This window comes from Tigriopus californicus, chromosome 7 (assembly GCF_007210705.1).
Source record: "Tigriopus californicus strain San Diego chromosome 7, Tcal_SD_v2.1, whole genome shotgun sequence".
Lineage (NCBI taxonomy): Eukaryota > Metazoa > Arthropoda > Copepoda > Harpacticoida > Harpacticidae > Tigriopus > Tigriopus californicus.
Window position 1 is genome coordinate 15,630,464 of NC_081446.1, and position 21,396 is coordinate 15,651,859.

General features: G+C 43.1%; 2 protein-coding genes across 2 annotated transcripts; both read left to right on the top strand.

The window, feature by feature from the left end:
* The first annotated feature begins 4,277 nt into the window (after nt 1-4,277).
* On the top strand, nt 4,278-17,202 carry LOC131883301 (potassium voltage-gated channel protein Shab-like). The gene is made up of 5 exons (XM_059230743.1): nt 4,278-5,255; nt 7,191-7,457; nt 14,323-14,480; nt 15,722-15,853; nt 15,955-17,202. Exons 1-5 carry the CDS (start codon nt 4,586-4,588, stop codon nt 16,840-16,842), a joined length of 2,115 nt encoding a protein of 704 aa, XP_059086726.1. The 5' UTR covers nt 4,278-4,585; the 3' UTR covers nt 16,843-17,202.
* Nucleotides 17,203-17,593: 391 nt separating this feature from the next.
* On the top strand, nt 17,594-20,093 carry LOC131883302 (CTD small phosphatase-like protein 2). The gene is made up of 2 exons (XM_059230744.1): nt 17,594-19,114; nt 19,350-20,093. Exons 1-2 carry the CDS (start codon nt 18,336-18,338, stop codon nt 19,795-19,797), a joined length of 1,227 nt encoding a protein of 408 aa, XP_059086727.1. The 5' UTR covers nt 17,594-18,335; the 3' UTR covers nt 19,798-20,093.
* Nucleotides 20,094-21,396: the final 1,303 nt, after the last annotated feature.

The following is a 21,396-nucleotide window of genomic DNA, read 5'->3' on the forward strand; positions in this document are numbered from 1 at the left end:
CTCTTCTACGAATGATGCTATCCCCTTGGTCAGTGATGTGTCAAACAGGATCTCCAAGAGTGTCCTAAAATGAGTATCTATCAATCATTTTCAATTAATGACCGGCAGGAACAAGCCCTTGCTACGAGACGGGAAATGTTCAAAGTTTGCTTGCTTGGAACCGTTCTCCTCCGAGCATGGTAAATTGCCAATTTACAATACCAAAAGTGCAATTTCCTAATTCCATGAGATGTCAACGTTCTATGGCATCACCATGGCCAATTTTACAGTCTGTTGCTTAATGCCCTAACAAGCTGTCATAACTGGAGTTTGTAGAGGCTTAACAAAAAATTAGAGTGTCGTTTCTTTCCTTGGAGCTCTAGATTTCGGTTCCCATGGTGGCAGTAACAAGAGAAGGGTCCTTGGCAGTCTTATACGATTACTGTCTGAAGACGCAGGAAATCCGGAGTATCCGTCTCTTTAGAATATTTGCGTCATACCGACACCCAAACCCAAATTTCCCAAATGCTTTCAGTTCATTGCTAGTTAGTAGGGGTCGAGTAACTATTTGATCCTCTTGGGCAAAATGTTATATTTTCATTATGTCAAAATGGCTCCAAATATCATCTGCTTTCCTCTCAAAAGTGCAAAATATTACTTTTTATTTTTGACACAGAACCATAAAAAACTCATATTTATCCATTTTTAATTAAATGAATGCAGCAGTGTGTTCCATTGAGAGTATATATTGGTCAAAAGTAAAGAAGAGAGGATTAAAACTATTGATTTTGAAGTAATGATTTAACAAGTGATACAGTTAGCTTTTAAATCATTGATGCCCAACACTGGTCCCTTTGTAACCTAAAAGTATGTAATATTTACTTATGTTTTTTTTTACTTTGCTAATGCCCATCTTAGGATAACTTACAAATTATCAGCATTGGGCTGGTTGAAAAATTTGCATACCACTAGGTTTGTAGCTAGACTAAAATGTATTTGCTTTATGCTCCATAAATTGACAGAAATACAAGTTTGCTTTTTACTTGTGCAACGCTCGATCCTCGAAAGAGGAGAGCAACACAGGTGGACAGAGAGCATCAGCCGGCCAAACCAACTGCGCCATGTCATGTTTTCCTTGGGAGCGTATTGAGGTGACTAAATTTTATTATTTGACTAGATCTGGTTTATATACACATTGACTAAATTGATAGGTGAGCATGAGCATGCAATCACACCAATTTCATTGCTAATTTACGTTTTCGGACAAGTGCTTGTTAACCTTGACGAAAATGGAGAATTTGTGAAAAATCAGCAGTCTTTTGCTTATGCCTAGCATGGAGGAGATAACAACAAATGTTGCGTTAAGCCAGCTAATGTGTTCCAAGTTCCGTATATTTCCACTTAAATATTTCATAAATTAAAAAAAAAACTGAAATGTTATATTCTTTTCCAAAACATCATTTTTTTCGCCACCCCTACTGATTAGCTATGGGAAGCAAGGAAATTCCATGAAAAATGAAATGCACCAACCTGATTTAGGGCATTTTATGAAAACATAATTCGGACAAACATAAATTTTCAGCAATCGAGTGAGTTGCACTACAAAAACTAAAAAAATTGTCCCGTTTGGCGTAGTCCTATCACTGTGCTAATTAATATCTAGGCTCAAACTCAAATTAGTGTTTTGGCAAATTGAAATAAATGACAAATTCAGTCTGTGCCTGGCATAGATTGACTGTGATCTTTATATATATGATCTATATACACTTTCCCTCAACAAAATGCTCAAAATCAGGGTGGCGCTCTCATTTTTCCTTGCATTTCCTTCACTCTAAATAAAGAATGAGTGACAAGATTATTTTTCTTCAGTATCGGCAATTGAATTCATGCACTTTCCGTGGGATTTGGACTGAAGCTCAAAATTTAAAATATATCATTTATAGTCTAAGGATCTATCCCAAGATTAAAGTATTCATTGTTGATTGCTTGAGAATAGGGAAGTTCGTTTGCCTTCAGAAAGATGTGACCTGCGAATTACTAAAAAGAGAACATTTGCTCCCGTCCAATTGTTGGGTGAGTTTATTCGAAAGTTGATATATTGGTGTGACCTTTACAGCATACTCCTTCTAAAATATTAGTTTCCTTAATTTTTTGCACAAAAATATCTCTTCATTTATTCATTTATTTATATATTTCTATCATCTTTCTATCCAATTTCACTTGAGTCTGGCACCCTCCAATAAATACAAATACAAAATACCATGTGACAGTAATGATTTGTATCCTTACATATTTCCTGTTTCGTGTTCGTATCAATCACGCCTGGGTCATCTCCATCGTATTTCTCTTAATCTCCGTTCATCAAGCAGAGACCTTCAAATGAAAACTAGTCTACTGAGGCTAGGTCTGGATGATAGTGATTTATTCCGTGCCTTCAGGCTTCAGCTATCATAATCTGAAAGCAGAATGATATGAAAGTAGCTGCGTGTCACACCTGTGTATTTAAATTTAATCTGCTTTGAGACTCGTGCGCATGGTCAGTTCCATCAATATGTTAAAACAGATATGTGCCTCAACAGAAAGAATTGCCAGAAATATGTAAATTATAACAAGCATTAAAGTAGGGGCTAAAATTGCGATATTACACTTCAGTTTACTAGATTTAGGGGCACATGAAAGAAATGAAGCGATGAGAGGCAAACATTGCACCTACAATTTGGCAGAGGCAAGCGATGATTATTTTAAACATTAACACGTCTACACATGTAAAACCAATGCCAACCTTGTCAATATAAAGATGAACAACGAATGCAAGGTGCCAAAAAGAGTCAGGGGGTCGAACGTCATCGAGGGACGGAAGAGTCTCATTATTGGGAATACGAGAATGAGAAGTCCCTTTGACTAAAGATGAGGCCTAATATCAACTAGGGTTACGTCTTGCTTACGTTGGAGAAGAGAAAGTCATTTCATGTCATTTTTTGTGGGAATAGCGCACATTCGAGCTTGTTTTAAAGCGCACCATGACTTAGAAACTTTTTGGCTTGAAATGCAAGACAAATCCCCCCCAAAAAGGATGATCAGCATATTCATGAGCATGAGCAGTAGTCTCCTTTTAACTGCCAGGCTTCTTTCTGATGAATGAATCGTCTGAGCATTAATCGTCTTGTCAAGATTTCCTAGTGGCTGACATCTGTGGACGACGTCTTGAGTTCTTGTCCTTCTCAACGAGACAGAGAACATATGTAGGTACACCACAGTATATCCAAGTCTCAAATGAGAGGACATTCCGTACCGTTGGGACAATTCGTCTTGCTCCTTAACCTGGATGGAGTCGGCATGTACTCGTATGTCTGTTCCGATCAGTGGCTTACGATGTTAGCTAGAGGACCGAGGAAAAGGAGGATGTGAAGAAACCTAAGTAAACATGCGTGTCGTTCCAAGTCAAATGAAACAAACCCAGATTGGTTCCTCCGCCGTCAGCTGATTTCTGAATGGTCGTATTTCCAAAAGGTTTCTGTGGCCTGATGGCTTCAATTTGAAGGTTGCATGGCCTTTCTCCCGCGAGCGGCCAAGAGGTGAGAGGCAAAGACATCGAGCGTTTCGCTCCTCAGTCAAGGGACTCTTCTTGGGCCTCTGGTGGTGTACGTACGTAGGTGGTGCTTCGTCATGGTATTTGGATCCCAAGCTGAGGACTCGTATATGGCCACTGCTATTCCAGCTCATGTGCTTTACAATATTCGTGGCATGCAAAATCCAACCGACTACTTTTGGAAACAGATCGGAAAGGAAAAGCTGTGGGATATCCGTCCTCACTGACTAACCCAGAGCCTACTCAGTCGCTGTTGTTCTCACCAAGAGGGTTATCCCGGTTTATTGGATAGTTCACCTCTTTTGCTCTTCCTCTCTATCTTCTTGGTCTACAAAACTATGCAAAGAGGGGGCTCTCATGCACAAGCTCTCGCGCTAGTTCTCTTCATTTAACAATTGTCAGAGGACCCACGAAGGCCTTCCGTCAGGCCGACAAGTACGTAGATGTGGACCAGTCTTGGATACGCGCCAGAACGAAAGTGTCTGGTGGAGTCGAAACTCGCGACCAGTATATCCAGACAAAGCGAGAGAACGAAAGGGAGAGAGAGAGACAGAAAGAGAGAGAAAGAGAACGCGGGGGCCCTTTCCCCCCTTGCCTTCTTCTCGTTTCTCCTTTTTTTCTCTCTCTCTCTCTTTCTTTCGTACCATCGGCCGTGTTCCCAACGGACGACCACATGCATCCACATTTTCGACCTCGAAAGCTCGTGGTGTTGTTATTCGAGGCCGAGCTCTCGGGTTGAACAGAGGAGAAGAGGAAGGTCTTTGTTGGAACCAGGTCCTATATCTCAACTCGGGCATCATTCACTCCCGATAAAACCTGAACGTTTAGTCACAATCGGCTGCAGTACACCCACCGACCGAGCGACCACAGAATAGACACCTCTGACAAAGCATCTTTCGAGATATAGGCCAAGTGATTCGTGGGAAGACATGGGATAAGGACGTCTACTGTCTGGAGGCGTTTGGAATAACAACAACAAACAATAACAAAACCAAGAACAACGGTCGTCCTTCGAACATGTCCGAACGGGACAAAGGTCATCGTTGTCAAGACCGCGGCTCGGACGTCAATGTCGCGGTTGTTAGTGATCAAAGTGAGGTCCTTGGCCGTGCAAATGACCCGAGTTCGTTCATGAAGTTCACGTTGAAGAAAAAAAACACTTCCCGAGAACACCTCGACAATCACCAGTGTGGCCACGTTGTGATAGCCTCGTCCAAAGGTGTTCCCGACCGATCGGATCCCCATCATTTCGCTTTGTCGGCTAAGGAAAATGGCCCTAAATGCCGCAGATTGTCCACAGCCCTCATTGGCCCAGCTGATGACGATAGCGATGTCCATCTGCATCCTCAGCATCAATTTGCATTCCGTCGGAGTCTCAAACGAAGGGTGCCATTAGCGCCGTTAAGAAACCTTCAGGAGGAAGGTGCCAGCCATCTTATGCAGATCAAGGACTCAGAAAGTGCCAACAACACGCTCATTCGGCGAAACCATACCATTAACATGAGTTCAGAGGAAAGCGACCAGAAGCGATCCTCGTCTTTGGTTCACAATGAGACACCACCCAGCACAACAACAACAACAACAACAACGACGGCGGCATTGCCCGCGGCCGAGTCCCAAAGCAAGAATGTCGGCTCTCCCACAACGACCAGTAACGCCAAACGCAGTATGGTCCAAGAAATGCTGGGTAAGACAGAATGGACACATGAATACTTTATGAGTAATGTAAATATCCAAGCCAAGGACATCAATGAGGAACGGGACGGGATTCTGGTCCCACCCACTTTCCTTTGGCCTTTGGCTAAATTCGGAATCAATTCTCTTGGCACTGACCTAGACATCGAATGTCAATGCCACCCTTGACGATGAGAAAGGAAGCATTGAAATCGTTCCAAAAACCATGGAAAGGAAAGCTAGGACACAAAGGGAGGCAAAACTTGCCAGAAAACTTCCAGATCCAAAGCATTAATGGATGGACCGACTTTTTATCTTTTTTTTTATTTCCAAGTTTGCACCCACCACAAAGTTCAAGGCCAAGAACTGCTCGAAGTCCGCAGTTTCTTTGACTCTCTGGATTATTTTAGATCAAGTGAATTCAAACAACAACTTTGTCCTGTGGGCGGACAACCATGTCTATTATGTACGTGGTACATGATGAGAGGTCCAAACAACCGAGGCAAACAACATTTCATGTAATAATCTTTCAAAGAACAGAAGCCACACGAATGAACCATAGCACTGGCAATTGTATCAAGAGTAATGGCTTCTCGGTCCATTTCGGGATTAAAGGTTTCCAGTGGCGTCCCAAAAAGAAACAGTATGATATTGTTTAGAATCGCTGGAGGTTGCCAAAAAAGGGTTCTCTTTCGGTGCTGCCACTTAATTGAGGAAAGGTTCGGAAAGTTAGAACAGAGTACTAGACTTCTGTACGCGATTGTTTGCCTATGTTTGCCTAGAGGATATTAATCTCTAATTCAGAAGAAGAAAAACATCCTAAATCCTTTCCTAAGCGAGAAGAATGAAAACCAATCACGAAGATCTTACTTCAGTGAAGAGAGTGCACACTATGTACGTAATTAAACAGGACATTGAGGGTAGTCATAAACTAAATCTATTTTATGGCTGAGTTGGCTAAGTCTCCTCTAGACATGCGGGTATTGCCGAAAAATTCTTGTATTATTAGAATGAGTGTATTCGTTTTTCGATAAATGAAGTCAATCCATAAAGTTGATCCATGAGTTCAAGAATGTCCTTCCTGTGGATTTATTTATCCTCTTCTGATTGATGTTGGACGTTATTTTGTTAGGAAATAGTTTATTTTCTATCATGGTCATCTTCAAAGTATTCTTTTGAAATCTTTATTGCGAGAAGTATGTCTCATTGACATTATTGTCACTCCTCCAGAGACTTTTCCTTTAGCATTCTAATTTTTCGTGGATGGGCAGCAATTCCCTACAGCTAAGATTCCTTTTCTCACTTTGATTAGAAGATTAACCCAAAGAAAGTAACCCAGCAAATCATTAATCTGTACACAGCTTACAACTTTCCTTTGATGTCTTAGACTGGATTAGTTTCGGTGGCATTACACTCCTGATTGACGTTTAGGTAATTCTCAATTCTCAAACCCAAAGGACATCTCAGAAATTGCGCGCTTAATAATTGTAAAGCGACAACCGGGAAAAAACGAACATTAATCTCGACGAGAAAGTTTTGAACGCTAATTCCCACTCATTAGCGGAGAAGCGATCTAAAATCGGGCATGGCACGATCAATTGAATTGTTGCGATGATTGATCTCGAGCGTATGGCGAGGCTCAAACCTCTCACCTTAAGCAGCCCAAGGAGAAGAAGTAAACTTTGGTCAGACGCTGTTATATTCAAATGATAAATCATGGCACAAGTGACCAATAGACCGCGCAGGAAACGATTGCCTTGTGTTCTAGTGTTCAAGCTCGATGGCAAAAGCAATCTGTTTGGTGCCAATAGGTCCAAAATTGGTCCCAATATTTGGCAGTCTGGTGGCAGAAGAAGAAAGCCCCCCTCGAAAATAGGCCTGTTTCGGGTGCCAATGTCTCTCGTTTAAGATTAATGGCAGTTCTCCTCTTTCTCTGTCTGTGTTTCAGAGGACTTTCCAGCCGATGACGACTACGAGTTCCAAGCAAAGTTCTCGCAAGATATCAATATGGATGAGATCGTGTGCTTGGACGTGGGCGGGGATCGCTACCACATCAAACGAGGCTGTCTGACCCGCCTCCCTCACACGCGATTAGGTCGATTGGCACGCTGCTCGAGCCTGGAGGATGCCAGGGAGTTTTGTGATATCCCCTACAATTCCAAACCACCCGAATACTTCTTCGATCGGAATGGGGATAATTTCGCCTCCATCCTAGGTAAGACCTTGTATACGTATACGAATATATATAAATATATATAGCACAAGAAAATGGTTTCAAGGGCCCTGTGGCACGCAAGTTGGACGGACTCAGAGTCTTTTTAACTAAGCTATTTATCAATGGCCAAGAAGGGCTCTTTTCAATTAGGGTAAGTCAATTGCTCTTCAGATAGGGTGAGACACGAGGAAAAGGACCTTTCTGACCGTTAGGTATTCGAGGGCAAAGCCTTGGCCTCCATGGGCTCGTTTGTTCCATTCTGGCCAGGTTTGTAGCTCTCTTGGCAATCCCAAGCACGCTCCAAAGCCACAAGCCTGGAATGAATTGAAATTGGCTCGGACCTCTTAAGGACCTTGTCTAGTGTTGTTTTCTCCGTTTTCGGTCTTCTTTTTTTTAAGCAAAGGTTTTTGTGTAAGTTGTTGGCAAAGAGCGATGGCAGTTTCCATGTTCTGATTGGATTAAGTGGCCTCGCTAGAAACAAAGACCAAGCAGGCAGTTGGTCCTCGGTCTTTTGGCCAATATTGGTGCCCTCTGCTCCTAATGTTCCCAAGTGCTCGATATTTGATATGTTTTGGAAAGCGTTACGAATTACGACTCAGGAATCCAAGTATCAATTGGAGAACTACTGACTTCTCTTGTCTCATCTGCATACATATGAGATTGATTTCCAATAATCAATCACGCCTTTTGATCCTTGATTCGAACCAAACGACTATTGGAAAACAAAAAAAAATCCACCATATACTAGGTATGTCCTCTATCAGATAACGTGAAAGGGAATATATAGGACCTGGAGGTGCCATTCCTGGTCCACATGGTGCCAATTGATGGAGCCTTGAGACCAGGAGAAGACTCTAATCGATTCGACAAATTCCTTTGAACAAACAGAAATCGCCATTTGGCGGCAAAATCAGCCCAAAGTTGTAGAATTATACCAAAGGTTGGAAGGTACGTAGTTTCCATGCATTTGCAACATTCTGGACATTTCAGCCTGTTTTTATCTCAAGCGCTCCAGTAGCAGAACAAAATGACTTTTTTGCCAATTTAAGTAGCTGTGCACAAAATGAAATGCCAACTTCCTCAAGATCCGCGTGGTCCCTTGAGACAATAAATGAATCATTAATGAGCCGATATTTCAACCAAAGGTCGGATCAGAACTCTTTCAACCATTAAGGAAATTGTCTAATAAAAGTTTGAAAACCGCAAGGCACGAATCTCTCGCCTAACCTATTATGTCTTTGAATGTGACAATGGCAAGTTGCTCTTAAAAGATGATGAAAAAAACTAAAGCCGTTGCATAGTGCTATGATCCATGAATGAACGAAAAACACGTGGTCCGGAAAAAAACCTCTCAGGAAGAAACCCGGGATGGTCTCCTTTTGATGAACCAACCAGAGCATTTCTAAGCCACTTTCTTGCCGTCTTTATAAGTCCGGAACTCGTTTGAAAAATTAAACCATCCGAGCGCGGAATTGGGTCCATTGAGGCGCAATCATTTTTCAACTCTTTCCTAGCCCGCTTGGTTTCCTTTGCTGCATGGACAGAAACTTGATTTTCGCATTTGCAAGATTTTTAAAAGCTTCTAGAAGTGGCCAATCAATTTCAAATGTCATTTAGAGAATCAAAAACGTAGCATTAAAAAAAAAACATCGCCAAAACCAAAGCCTTTCCTTGATCCCTTGGGTCCTACCCATACGCACCCTCTATGGTTGCTGCCAAAATAGTGCAAATTGCCGCTTTGGCCATGAAACCTTGTACAAAACTGGACAAGCCCTGACCCGAGAGTAATTCTTCTACCCGCTTGTTTATCTGCACTCTAAGAAATACCCGCCTCAATTTGTGCGATTGAGGGCAAACTGTAAACAGCCACCTGATTTGAACAGTACGAGTAGGCCGCCAATACGTCGAGCAGTTGCGAAATGGGATTTTGACGGACGGAAATGCATTTCTTGGACAAAGGCCGTGAGATTGCTGTTCGTTCCGAGGTCAAAAGAAACGAAGGTCGCTTTCCCATTCTCTATCTGCGAGAGTGAGAGAGAATCATTTCTAGCCATAAATCAACCAATCTCGGCGCCAATTTGCTTCCTACTGGCCACCTTCCTCTTCTCTCTTGCTCCATCTATTGAATGATACTGCTAAGATTATATAGCACTGTACTGCATGTGCAGATTCTACCCACAATTGTCAGAGGAGGTTTATTCATGGCCAAACCGAGGAATTATAAGTCACGCAGTGTGACGGAAGTCTTTTGTTGGAAAGTGACAACGATTAAATGCTAGTCTTCAAAGGCTTTGTTTGTTCACATTGATAGAAGGAAGCGGCCTTTGTGTATGCAGCAAGCTCATTTCAAGTGCACGCTTCAACTACTTCACTGAGTGCGAGCAATATCCAACAACGTTGTTGCATGGATAGGCTGATGGCATGAATGATAATGTACTTGAAACTCGAATTATCGCAATTACTGGGCGCTTCCTTGGGTCGACTATTTATTGGACAAAACTGAAGCACCATTAATATGTGAAAGTGTACATTCAACGAGGACGTTTTATTGGCCTTCACATAAATAGGGAAACACATGTTTAGCCCCATTGGTGTCAAAACCTCTGAGCCTCCGGGAAATCATTTATTAGCTTTGCATAGTTTTGAACATGCTGACCTCTTTTATTGCTTTTTTGGACCCCATTGCTGTATCTAAGGACTATTCAAAAAGCAAAAAAGTATACCAACAGAATTGAACAATTTTTCTTAATCGACCTTTTCCAAAGCGTTGATCAACCGAAGCTTCGAAATTCATTGACACCTCCTGACCTTCTTGGGCTCAATTGAACTAATCAACGGTTGTCCAAGAAGGTAAAAAGGTTTACTACGTAGTAACATAAGCCTGCCGTGGAGGAGAAATATTAACCACTTTTATCGTAAATGCCATACTCGCCCTGTTTTCGTCACTTCAGATGTACAGGGTTGCTCTACATAGTCCTGAGTTCGGCGCTGAACCCGAATTTGCTCTGCTGATCTCTGTGAACAAATAAGTTCTTGATGCTAATATTATTTGATTCAAATTGTTTGGGTCATCCTGACGAAGTGTCAACTCAATGTGAGCCCTTATTCGCCAGGTCAGACAACCTAACCAAAATGGGGAAGACGCAAGGTAGATTGCTTAATAAACTACTCTTAACATGCCATGGCTCACTAATTAAATAGGAGAATTTGATAGAATGAGTTAATTCAGGACCACCCTGCCTATGCCTACACACATTAAAGGTGAACTGAAACGCTTCGCAAAAGCAGCGTTACATAACCGAAGAGACGTTTCGCATGAGTAGAAAACAGAGAGAGAGACCCGGAGAGAACTCAATCCACGTTTGTGCTTTCTGTACTTAGTCCAGTATGTTATCCGTCTGCTCGTTGTTTGGTTTCATTGCTCGGGAAAAAGACTGTTCGGGTACGTATGGTGACGTCGTCGTCGTCGTAATTCCTCTGGCGCCACTGCATGTTAGTCTTGACAAGCAGTTGCCCATGTACGTAAAGAGAGGCCAGATTTATAAAACCCATTAACGTACCTTTTTCGCCTCAAAGGCAGCTTTTAACTTCCGGTATTCGCGGTATGCTTGTATAATCCCCCGAGATTTGTCCGCTTCAGTTGGGTTGAAGGTCAAGCGGCCTTCAAACGTCAATTAGGAATTTACCTTTCAAGTTGGGTTGGCGACATCACTTTTCCTCGAGCTTAAGATCGATCGCTGTCTTGGGAGTGACGACCTTTCCGCATAATCAGCCGGAATTGGTATACTCCTTGGGACTTTGTTCCTTGGCCTTGTTGTTTGTCTATAATTAGGGAGCATCTCTTTCCGTAATTACTGGATGCTATGGCCAGGTTGGATTAGGTATATTCATCAATATCTGGAATGCTCGAGAAAGGGCTTCTTTACGCAATCGAACAGACGATCCAACGCGACGTTTACCTTAAAGAGAATTCAAGCGTTGATCATCGTCATTTTGGTCTTGCCAAGAATAATAATTTGCCTATTCTAATTCCAAGTCTTTCAATTTGGTGGGAAGGAGACGAGCTCTATGAATCAAAAATAATAAAAAGCAAGCTTGTGTTGACAATCGAACATCGTTCAATCGAGTCTCTCATCAAGCCCTCATATCATTTGGATGACTGCTTAGCATGGCAATCTGACCAGATCCGTCCCACTTAACTTTGTATTTGATGTTTCAAATCGACACTCAGATAGAACCTGATTCTTGAGTCTTGAGCATCGTCAATTACGTTTACAGCATAAACATTCAAGCCCTGTAAGAGAGTCGTAGTACCTACACCAGAAAGGCGACCGGCCTCCAAGTTTTTTGTCGTGATGAGTTGAAGGAACGCTTTCTGGCGCCACGTGGACCGCACACACTCGCGCCATTGACGCAAGACAAAATCACATCCGAGGACGTTTTCAATGCCGAGAGCATTTTTCAAAGCCCTGGGTTTTCTTCCTGATTGAGATTAAACAAGGTTTTGAGTTGACATTTGGGACTAAACCGTTTGAATCAAATGCTTGGAATAGACCTTCACCGGATGGGCTGTTCCTTATGGCTCGGGGGAACAAAATAGCTTCTGGATTGCATTTCTGTGGCTTGAATCATAATCATATTTGCTACCACTGTTGGTGGGCTGGTGGAACTTTGACCCAAAGACGTATTTACATACAATGGTATTTGGTTGGCTCGACACTTCCTCGTGCTGAATGCCATTTGGTTGTGGCCATTGATCGTCAGCTGGACTAGATTAAAATACTTGAGGTGGGTGTTTGTGATCAGTGAATTTGCTGAAAATGCTGCAGTGCTAAATACCTTGTACCAATTGCGCCAAGGCTTGAACGTGTCAATGTCAAAATATCTGGCCTCTCCCTTAAGGTTGTAGAATTGGATTGGTCTTCAGTTTGGCCATACACGTCATCGAAAATCTTCCGTTTCAAAGATATAACCAACCTTGGCTTTAAAGATAGAACCGCTTTGGTAGGTCATGATGATTGTAGAGAAATAATAGCCACTCGATGCCATCACAAATCGGTTTTATGATTGAAAAGTTGAAGGAACATCCAATTCACCATTTATCCCACAGTAACTCATGTTGCATTTTCAAACGTATTCCTGATGTCAATCAATCAAATTAATCATGTCATGAGTCTTGAAGTACCCGCCAACTATTGCCTGATAGTCTAGACACCCTTAAAAAGACATTCAAGGCACTCTGCAGATTGGTCGGCACATCTAACCTTATGAACATGAAAACCAAAGACATGTAGAAGCACTACCTGATGGATAGCAAGATTATCCGGGTTATAGTGAAGGTCTAGAAATCGTCATCAAAGAATCTGCATCCCACCGCCCTAGCTTCTCATAAAAGAGATAGGGAAATGTATCGCATGTACTATGGAATCTAGTTTTCTCTGGAATGAAGAAGAAGTACAAATCAAGAGCGCCTCACACTAAGTACAAGTCAAAAAGATGGAGTACAAGACGTCATACCGGTAGTGTGAACTCGCATGGTCAGTAGCTTCAATTTTAATGATCGGACAGGAAAAACAATTCTTTGAATAGGAAATTGTCTTTTCAGCTTGAACGAGATGCTTATTATTGTTTTATGACTGAGTCCTTAACTAAGCCGAATTAAAAAAAAAGATCCTTAACTTTGATATTAAAACTAAAAAGCCATTAAAAGGTTATTCTTGAAGCTGATGTGTAATGTGCGCTTAAGATGTACTGAACTATGAAAACAAGGACTTATGATGTAGAAGTTTGTGATTAGTAACAAAAATGCTGTTGTTGTTATTGTTATTATTAATCAAGCAAACTTACCCTCAACCTTGATTACGTTGCAGAAAAAGAATCATCATTTCATACTTTTTCCCTCACCAGATGGATTGCAAAGACGTTACGTGTATCCAAGTTTTAGAGCGGAACGGTTTAGGTTTACATGAGATCAGCTATTATATGAATATCTAACAATTTTATGCGCGTTCCCGGGGTTTCTTTTTCTCTTGCAATGAAGCATTCTCAACAAGTTCAATTGCGTTTCGAAGCCGACTATTACGTTTCATCGCGACGTTCACAGAAACACGGATGATTCTCTTGCTTTAGATTTATGTGGGTCATTGCTCTGTTTTTCACTCAAATCAAGTCGGAGCGAGAGGGAGAAGAAAAAAAAAAGAAATCCCCTTTTGGCCACCTTTGAGTTTGATGGGCAGTTCTTATTCAAAATTCTTACTGCAAGATTCTGACGGGCATAATTTGGACGCACTGGGACGCGGAATATGCACAAGCTGCACAAGAGTACAACACGTTGTCTTGACATTGTACTTCATTAATAGAATGGATGACCAGCCATTTGAGATACGTTAAAATGACTAATTGTCGAGACTCAAAATAAAAAGAAATCTAAAAAAGAACCTCGTCCTAGAAGCATCTCGTATTGGATGACGTCACTCGTCTGGCCAATGTGATATTGCTGGTAGAATATCATTGCTTGGTGCCATTACTTTTCCCATTTAGGGTTTTAAATGTCATTAACATGCTTGGGGCTTACGAATCTCTACTCACGGCATGGTTTGTCCCCGTACTACTATTAGTAACGATCCTTTTGAAACCCGTCGTCGTTTAGAGCATTAATTAAAAGGCTCGAGGCGAGAAAGGGGATTGTTCCCTCCATCCAGAAATTACAGCGTAGTACAACAGTTCAACATTGGTCCCACAATCGTTGGGGGTCTGAATCGCCACCATTCGCCGATCGGTCGATTAGCCAACCGACTCCGTCATTCCATGTTCAGTTGTGGTTTGAATTAATTGGTCCTTACGTGTGGCATTGGTTTCTTTCCAGATATTTACCGAACCAACATGTTCCATCTATCATCTATTGGCTGTGCCCTAGTGCTCCAAAAGGATCTGGAATATTGGGGAATCGATGAGCTCATGATGGAACCGTGTTGTGCCCTCAAATACTATCCAGAGATCGAGATTTGCGTCAACGAAAAACAGGTACGAGAACGACATCGAAAAAACCCACAACCTGCATTGTTATTCACCTCACGAAGAACAGTCCAATTCAGCGCACTTACGAACGAGCCCTTCTGTAACCTTGTCACCCTTTGGACAAACACGCAGCAATGAGTGTTGTGGGAACATTCTTGAATCCAGCATGAACTGCACCTACTGTACAATATTTCTAGATTTCATGAGACTGGAAAAGCCAAGGCAAACCGATCCAGAGATTTGTTCAGCGTTCCATGGAACGAACCTCCGGTTTAACAATGAAAGGACAAGGCTTGGTAAATTGAGAAAAACCGCTTCTCTATTACCACGCGCCAATGAGAACCAGTTGGCTTGTCTAACTTCTGTACATAGTGCTAGTTCCAAGGTCTGGGGTTGTGGCATTATCATGTGCATCATGCCACAGAGATCTGCATGTTTGGGGAAAGGGAACTTTGGCAACCCAAAACAGGAAGTTGAAATCATTTTAGCGGCCTGAAACGTTGCTAATGGGCTGGCCAACCTCCCAAATAACCCCTGAGAGTTGGTGGAGCCAAACCTGCGGCCTGTTGCAAAGAGGGATTTCATGGGATTGCTAAAAGAAAACTTTTCAAGTTTCATCACGGGATGTGGTGGCTTGCTTCCATAAATTGAAGCTCAAAACTCACAAATTGAGGGGAGGCCCCCATTCCAGATGGTTCCTGGTTCAAAGTTGTTTATTTAAAAGAAGAAGGAAAAGGCAAAAAAATTGAATGGGAAGAAGTCAAGACCATAATGAGAAGCTAACCATGCACTGAAGCTAAATTTGGAGCCCAGCTCGGCTGGCTTTGGTATACGAAAATCACGGGTTGGTTGGATGCTAGCTATTGTTGTATGTTTTGTTGCACATAATCTGGCGTTTGCATTGACTGATTCTAAAAATAGATTGTGAGGAACAGGCGTTTTAGAGGCGTGTGAATTTGAACCTCTCCAACTCAATATTGAATGCACGATCTTCACGATCCTGATGTCAAAAGTGACTAGTTGGGTGAAGGGAAATGGGATCGGTTGATGCTGAAACACGAGGAACTCCAGAGGCCATGTCGTCGAGAGAGTCCGTTACACAACTCGGTTATTCGTCTGGATGTGTACTTTTTTTTGCTTGGGTGATGCATGGAGAAGGTTTGGAAGGCTTTTCCGGTTGATTGATGTCGTGTCTCGAGGCTTACATCAACCTCTAGCACTGTTCATCTAATGTCTCGTAATTCCAGGGAGATTTGAAGGAGCGCCGACGCGAAAAAGAACAAGCCGAGGAGGAGGATTTTGGAGGATCTCGTTGGGGTCTGCTTCGGAGTTGGTTGTGGAACACCATGGAGTATCCTTGGACCTCCAAACTGGCTCAAGTACGACACATTCATTCGTTCACTAAACCAAATTCGACAGAGGGGGGCTTTGAGGGCGGATTACTTACGTACACTACATGGATTTGTTCTTGTCCCTGTAGGTGGTGGCCTTCCTATCCCTGGGAATGGTTATTTTGTCTACCCTAACTTTCATCATATCAACCATGGAGGAGTTCCAGGCCATGGACGAGGGCGAATCTGAGTACACATCCGTGGTGGTGGTCTTGGACTATATTGATACTTTTGTCATCGTGTTCTTCACCTTCGAGTATCTGATTCGCTTCATTTGTTGTCCTCGGAAGTGGCGGTTCTTCAAGAACCCCATGAACCTGGTGGACATGTTCTCCATTATCCCCTTTTATGTATCCATGTTCCTGAACACCCTAGAGGACATCCAAATCATTGGCAAAGCCGGCAAGATCGTGAGACTCATCCGAGTGATGCGAATCCTCCGGATCTTCAAGCTGGTCCGTCACTTTGCCGGACTTCAAAGCCTCTTCCTGACCTTGAGACAGGCCTACAAAGAGCTGGGCCTTCTCATGCTCCTCGTGGCTGTGGCCATTCTCACGTTCTCCAGTTTGGTGTATTTTGCCGAAAAAGAAGCATCCGAGGACTCGTGGACGTTTGTCGAGTCCTTTTGGTGGGGTCTCATGACCATCACCACGGTGGGTTACGACCTCAATCCCAAAACATTCTTAGGCAAACTTTTGGGCGGTTTCTGTGCTCTGAGTGGGATCTTCATCCTGACCCTGCCCATCCCAATTGTGGTGAACAGTTTTGCCAGCTACTACAAGAACCGCCTGTGGAGGAACGAAGTCGCTCAAAAGAAACGCGAACGTGCTCAAGCTCAAGCCGTGGAGGCCAAGGAAATGCAAAAGTTCTACATTCTCAAGGCCATGGCCATGCCCATGACGGGTCTAGATCTGGATGCACCCAACGAGGCTGTGGCACTAGCCGGCTTAAAAGCGGCCAAAGATCTTCGGCACTAAAAACAACAACAACAACAACAGCAACAACTATCATAATAACAACAACAACCCCTTCGAGCCAACCCGATATGTCAGTCACTGCAGAATAATTCAGCCGTTTTGAACGAGTCGTTTTCACTCAATAGAGCCCAACAACCACGTGTCTGGTTGGTTCCCCATTGGATGGATCAAAGTGGTTGGCTCCTTTTTTCAGCATGAATCTTCTAGCCCCTGAGGATCATCCACTTTATCCAGGGACAAGTTTGAGAGTGCCTCATCACAGCATTTTTCCAAGCGAGTTGTATATTTTCCAAACAGACCGGAGTATTCAATCAAAATAAATTGGGCCTTTTCGTGGACCAGGCCTTTCTTTTTGCTTCATTGGTCCTGATTGGAAATCTTGCCTTGTAGAGGGTGTCAATGATTCGTATGTTCCCCGTTTCACTAACCCTGTCTTCTTCATATCATTATTACTACTTTCAGATACCGCGTTCACGAAACCCACTTCCAAGTTAGTCTTGTTAGAACACTTCATAAACGATAATCCTCCTCCCATGGTTCAATATACATTATCTCCTTGAATAAAAACGTTCAAGACACTATCTAAGAATGAATTTATTACATCCTATGGTGTGGGCCTCCTCTGTTCGTCAAAAGGGAAAGACAAATGCAATCGGGAAAACGTCGACGAAAAGTAGTTTTCGAAAGTGATGCATGCACACCAACTTTGCTCGTGCTAGTTTCCGGCTTTTTTGAGCACCCACTTCCCTTGTCAGTTTGTTCCACACGTTATTACTCCAATGTATCAACATAGCAAACTGTCTCTTGTACTCACGTTTCCCAAAGAGCGTCGTTGGCTCCTGCCCAGACCTCATAACAAAACCCCAAACCAGCTGATGTAGGCCTCCAAAAGATGATCATCCATTCCATTGTACACTCGCCATTAGTGTGTAAATCAGGTCTCCTCCCAGTTGCCCTTACATTACATCACGGTTTCTCGGACCACAGTGTGTCTCCCCGATACGCTCATCCCAACGATTAGGGCTAACTCGCGTCTGATGTCTGAGGTCTTAAAGAGCACTTCGGGTTGGGAGCTGAGGCAACGATCACTGATGGACCGGGTCACTGGCCAGCCAGTCACTCAGTCAGTCCTTGTGCGCAGCATTGGACAAACCCCTCCACGACAAGTGACGTCACGAGCCGTTTCTCTCGATTGATCTTGCTGCGCTAGGACCGGACCGCCTTAACCCACAACTCAGGACTATCAGCCTATCCATCCTATCCCAGGACTGGATCCTGGCGTCGAAGCTGGCCAAAACTGCTGGCATCGAGTTGGTGCTAGCAGGGGGTTATAGTAAGTCTTCCGAGCACCTCGAGCTCGAGGGGGCGAACACGGGATGGTGTTGAGTGATGTTTGTGATCTTGGATGCACCTCTCTAGTGCGTAGTTCGTGAAATCTCCATTTAGTGAGCGGGTGGAGGCAAAAAGGCTCAGTTATTCTTTGGCCATTGAGCATGAAATTTCACCCTAAGCTGATACTCGCGAGTCAAGGCCAAAACTGGAGCCTTCCCGAAAGTTCGCCTAGTTCAGCAACCACGATGCCCACCACTGATGGCATTGCCGAGACCACGTTTCGAAAGTACGCTCAAGTGTTGAGCATTGTAGTTCGGAACCTGGTCAATTCGGAGTCCTCTCGCATATCCTCATCATCTTCATCAACCACCACCACCACCACCACCAATTCTACATTGCCGAATGTCAAAAGCATTAATTCCACCTCCACGACAATGGTAACGCCTACCACCACCAGCACCTCAAGCTCGACCAGTTCTACCACCAAGGTCAGCCGTGCGGTGACTATCAAAAGTAACAAATCGAGTGGGAACAATGAGAACGCCCTTCCCATTCACAAGGAGCCCTCCACCTCCTCCTTGTCCAGCTACTCCAAACGCTTCGCATTTAGGCGATTTTCCTCCCGAAGAGAGTCCAGCCATAGCGTTGAGCGAGAACCTGTTTGCTTGAGCCATGTTGATCGACGCATATTCCACCTTCTGTCCAAGCTCGATGCATTGCCACCGTCCGTCAAGTTCCCCGTGATCCCTCACAAGGTCGTGGACCAGAAGTACACGTTGGTTTTGGACATGGATGAGACTTTGATCCACAGTGCCGACAACAACAAGGAGCGATACTCGTTCAAAGTGGAGGTAGAAACCTCGAGTGAGAGGCATGGAAAGAGGACGTTGTACGTTAGCACGCGACCCTATTTGGAACACTTTCTCGAGGAAGTCAACCGGTAAGTCAGGAAACTCGTCTTTCTCAAACGGTTTGGCCGAGAACGGTAGATGGGGGGGGGTGGGGGTGTCTGTCGAGGCTCGTTGATTGAGCCTTTGGGACTTCAAAGCATAAGAGGTCGGAAGGCGAGTGGCGCCGATTTGGTGTGAAAAACGTGTCTTACGTAATGTCAACGGGATTCAAGAGCACGGCCGTGCTGACTGAAGTTCTCAACCAAGGTCTCTTTCCTTTTGCAGGTACTTTGAGGTGATCGTGTTCACTGCAGGCAATCGCAGTTATGCTGATGCTGTCTTGAACAATCTCGATCCCAAAGAACAATTTATTCAGCACCGACTCTACCGGGACTCGTGCATAATCCGAGACAGGAAATTCATCAAGGACCTCAATCTCTTGGGGCGAGATCTGGACAAAACGATCATCGTGGATAATTCCTTGGAGGCCTTCGGTCTTCAATTGGACAACGGCCTTCTGATCCCCACCTGGAGTGTGGATCAACAAGATGAATGCTTGCTCAAGTTGGTGGAGGTGCTCAAAGAGATCGCCACCAAACAACACAATGTGCCCGACTACTTGGGTCGCCGATATGGCTTGGGCGATGACGTCCGATCCCGGATTGACGAGCTCAAGAAAATGCAACTACCCACACCCAACGGGTCCATGTCCGAAGGTGGGGATTCGGTATAAGGCCCTTCCTCCAGCGAGAAGGTTCTCTTGTGGTTGAGAAAATTTTGTCAGTGTCTACTATAATTAAGTTTCAATGGTTTGGGAGACTTTGGGACCTTGCCCAAGGAGCAGCAAGAGCTAGAATAACCACGATCAATCAATGCAAAATATAATGCGACAATAAGTTTTTATACCATCAACCAGATCAATGCAAAGCTGATGATCTCGTTCCCTATGCACGGCCTCATACCAGGGTTCTAAGCAATAACACGATAATTACCTGAACAAATACTGAAATACATCCTATGAACTTTGAATTGAATCGACTTTGAGATTTTCAAGCGCGAACAAGTGAGCTGAATTCTGCAGAATTGAAACATTTAGCGGTGAACTGTAGTTACGCGGATGTCCCTTATACCATGCATTGCCTCATTGGTTGTTGTTGGCTTATTGGAAGACGGAAAATATTTTGTATTAGGTTCAGTTTCGGCACATGGATAAAATTTATACTGTTATTGTTTTTACAAGCTAATCAATCACCTATTTGGAATCAACTTATTCCTCATACATATCTACCCTCATTGGACCCCGTTCTCCTGTTTCTCGGCATTTACCCGACAAAAGCTAGTTTTCATTAACATGAAGAAATGAAAGCTTAGGATAAATCTTGAAAATAATTGGAAGGCTTCGTTCAAGCTTCGTTTTTCAGGAAGTTAAAGCAATGATGAGATTTTTCGTCGTTCCATCGATTAGAATGATTATAGTGTGAAAGATCGGATGCGATCATTTACAAACCGAAAAGACGAAATAATCTCGGAATCGGTTCGAACAATTTTCTCAGATTCGATTGAGTGCAATTTGTCGGATAGGACAAATAATATCTCGGATCACGGTCAATCTGAAAGCCACTATAATATTTTGGAGGTTGTCTTATGTTTTTCTTCGAACGAGCAAGGATTGTTAGAGAACGGTTTAAGGAGTCCCGGGATGAGGTAATTATTCATTTTTAAATTCCACCATTTATAGCCCTTAAAGCCCGATTTAAAAAAAAAATAATATTGGATGAGTTTGAATGTGAATGTTCGAAACAGATTGGGAGATCCAATTGGATCCAAGAAAAAATCTACTTGATATCTTAGACGTGGGTTGATTGCATAATAAGTAATGTATGAGCAATTATTCTCATACCTACTTCCAGGAGAGTTATTACATCTACCACTATCTTGACTCTGAAATAAAGCGAAATAATATTGGGTGATAGGTAGAGGCGGCCAAAATATAATTCGATAATGCTCAAAATATAATTCGATAATGCTCCAAAGCAAGTTGATCAGCATTTCAAGGATCTTTCATGTTTTTCTCCCTATTTTTGTGGCAAATGTGAAAATGTCAGGAAAATTATAAAGCCTTGTGTCCATGTTAGGCCATGGGGATTTGTCATTGTTTTGAATGTTGACGCACATGCCCAATGCTTGCGATCTAAGTAATGAATTTACCTACAGCTGAAAATAACATGTTCGGAATAGGGGCCTGTTATACTTTTGGTCCTTAAAATATCAATATTTCTAACTTCAAACAACCGAAACGAAATAGGGAAGACGCACGATAGATTGCTATATT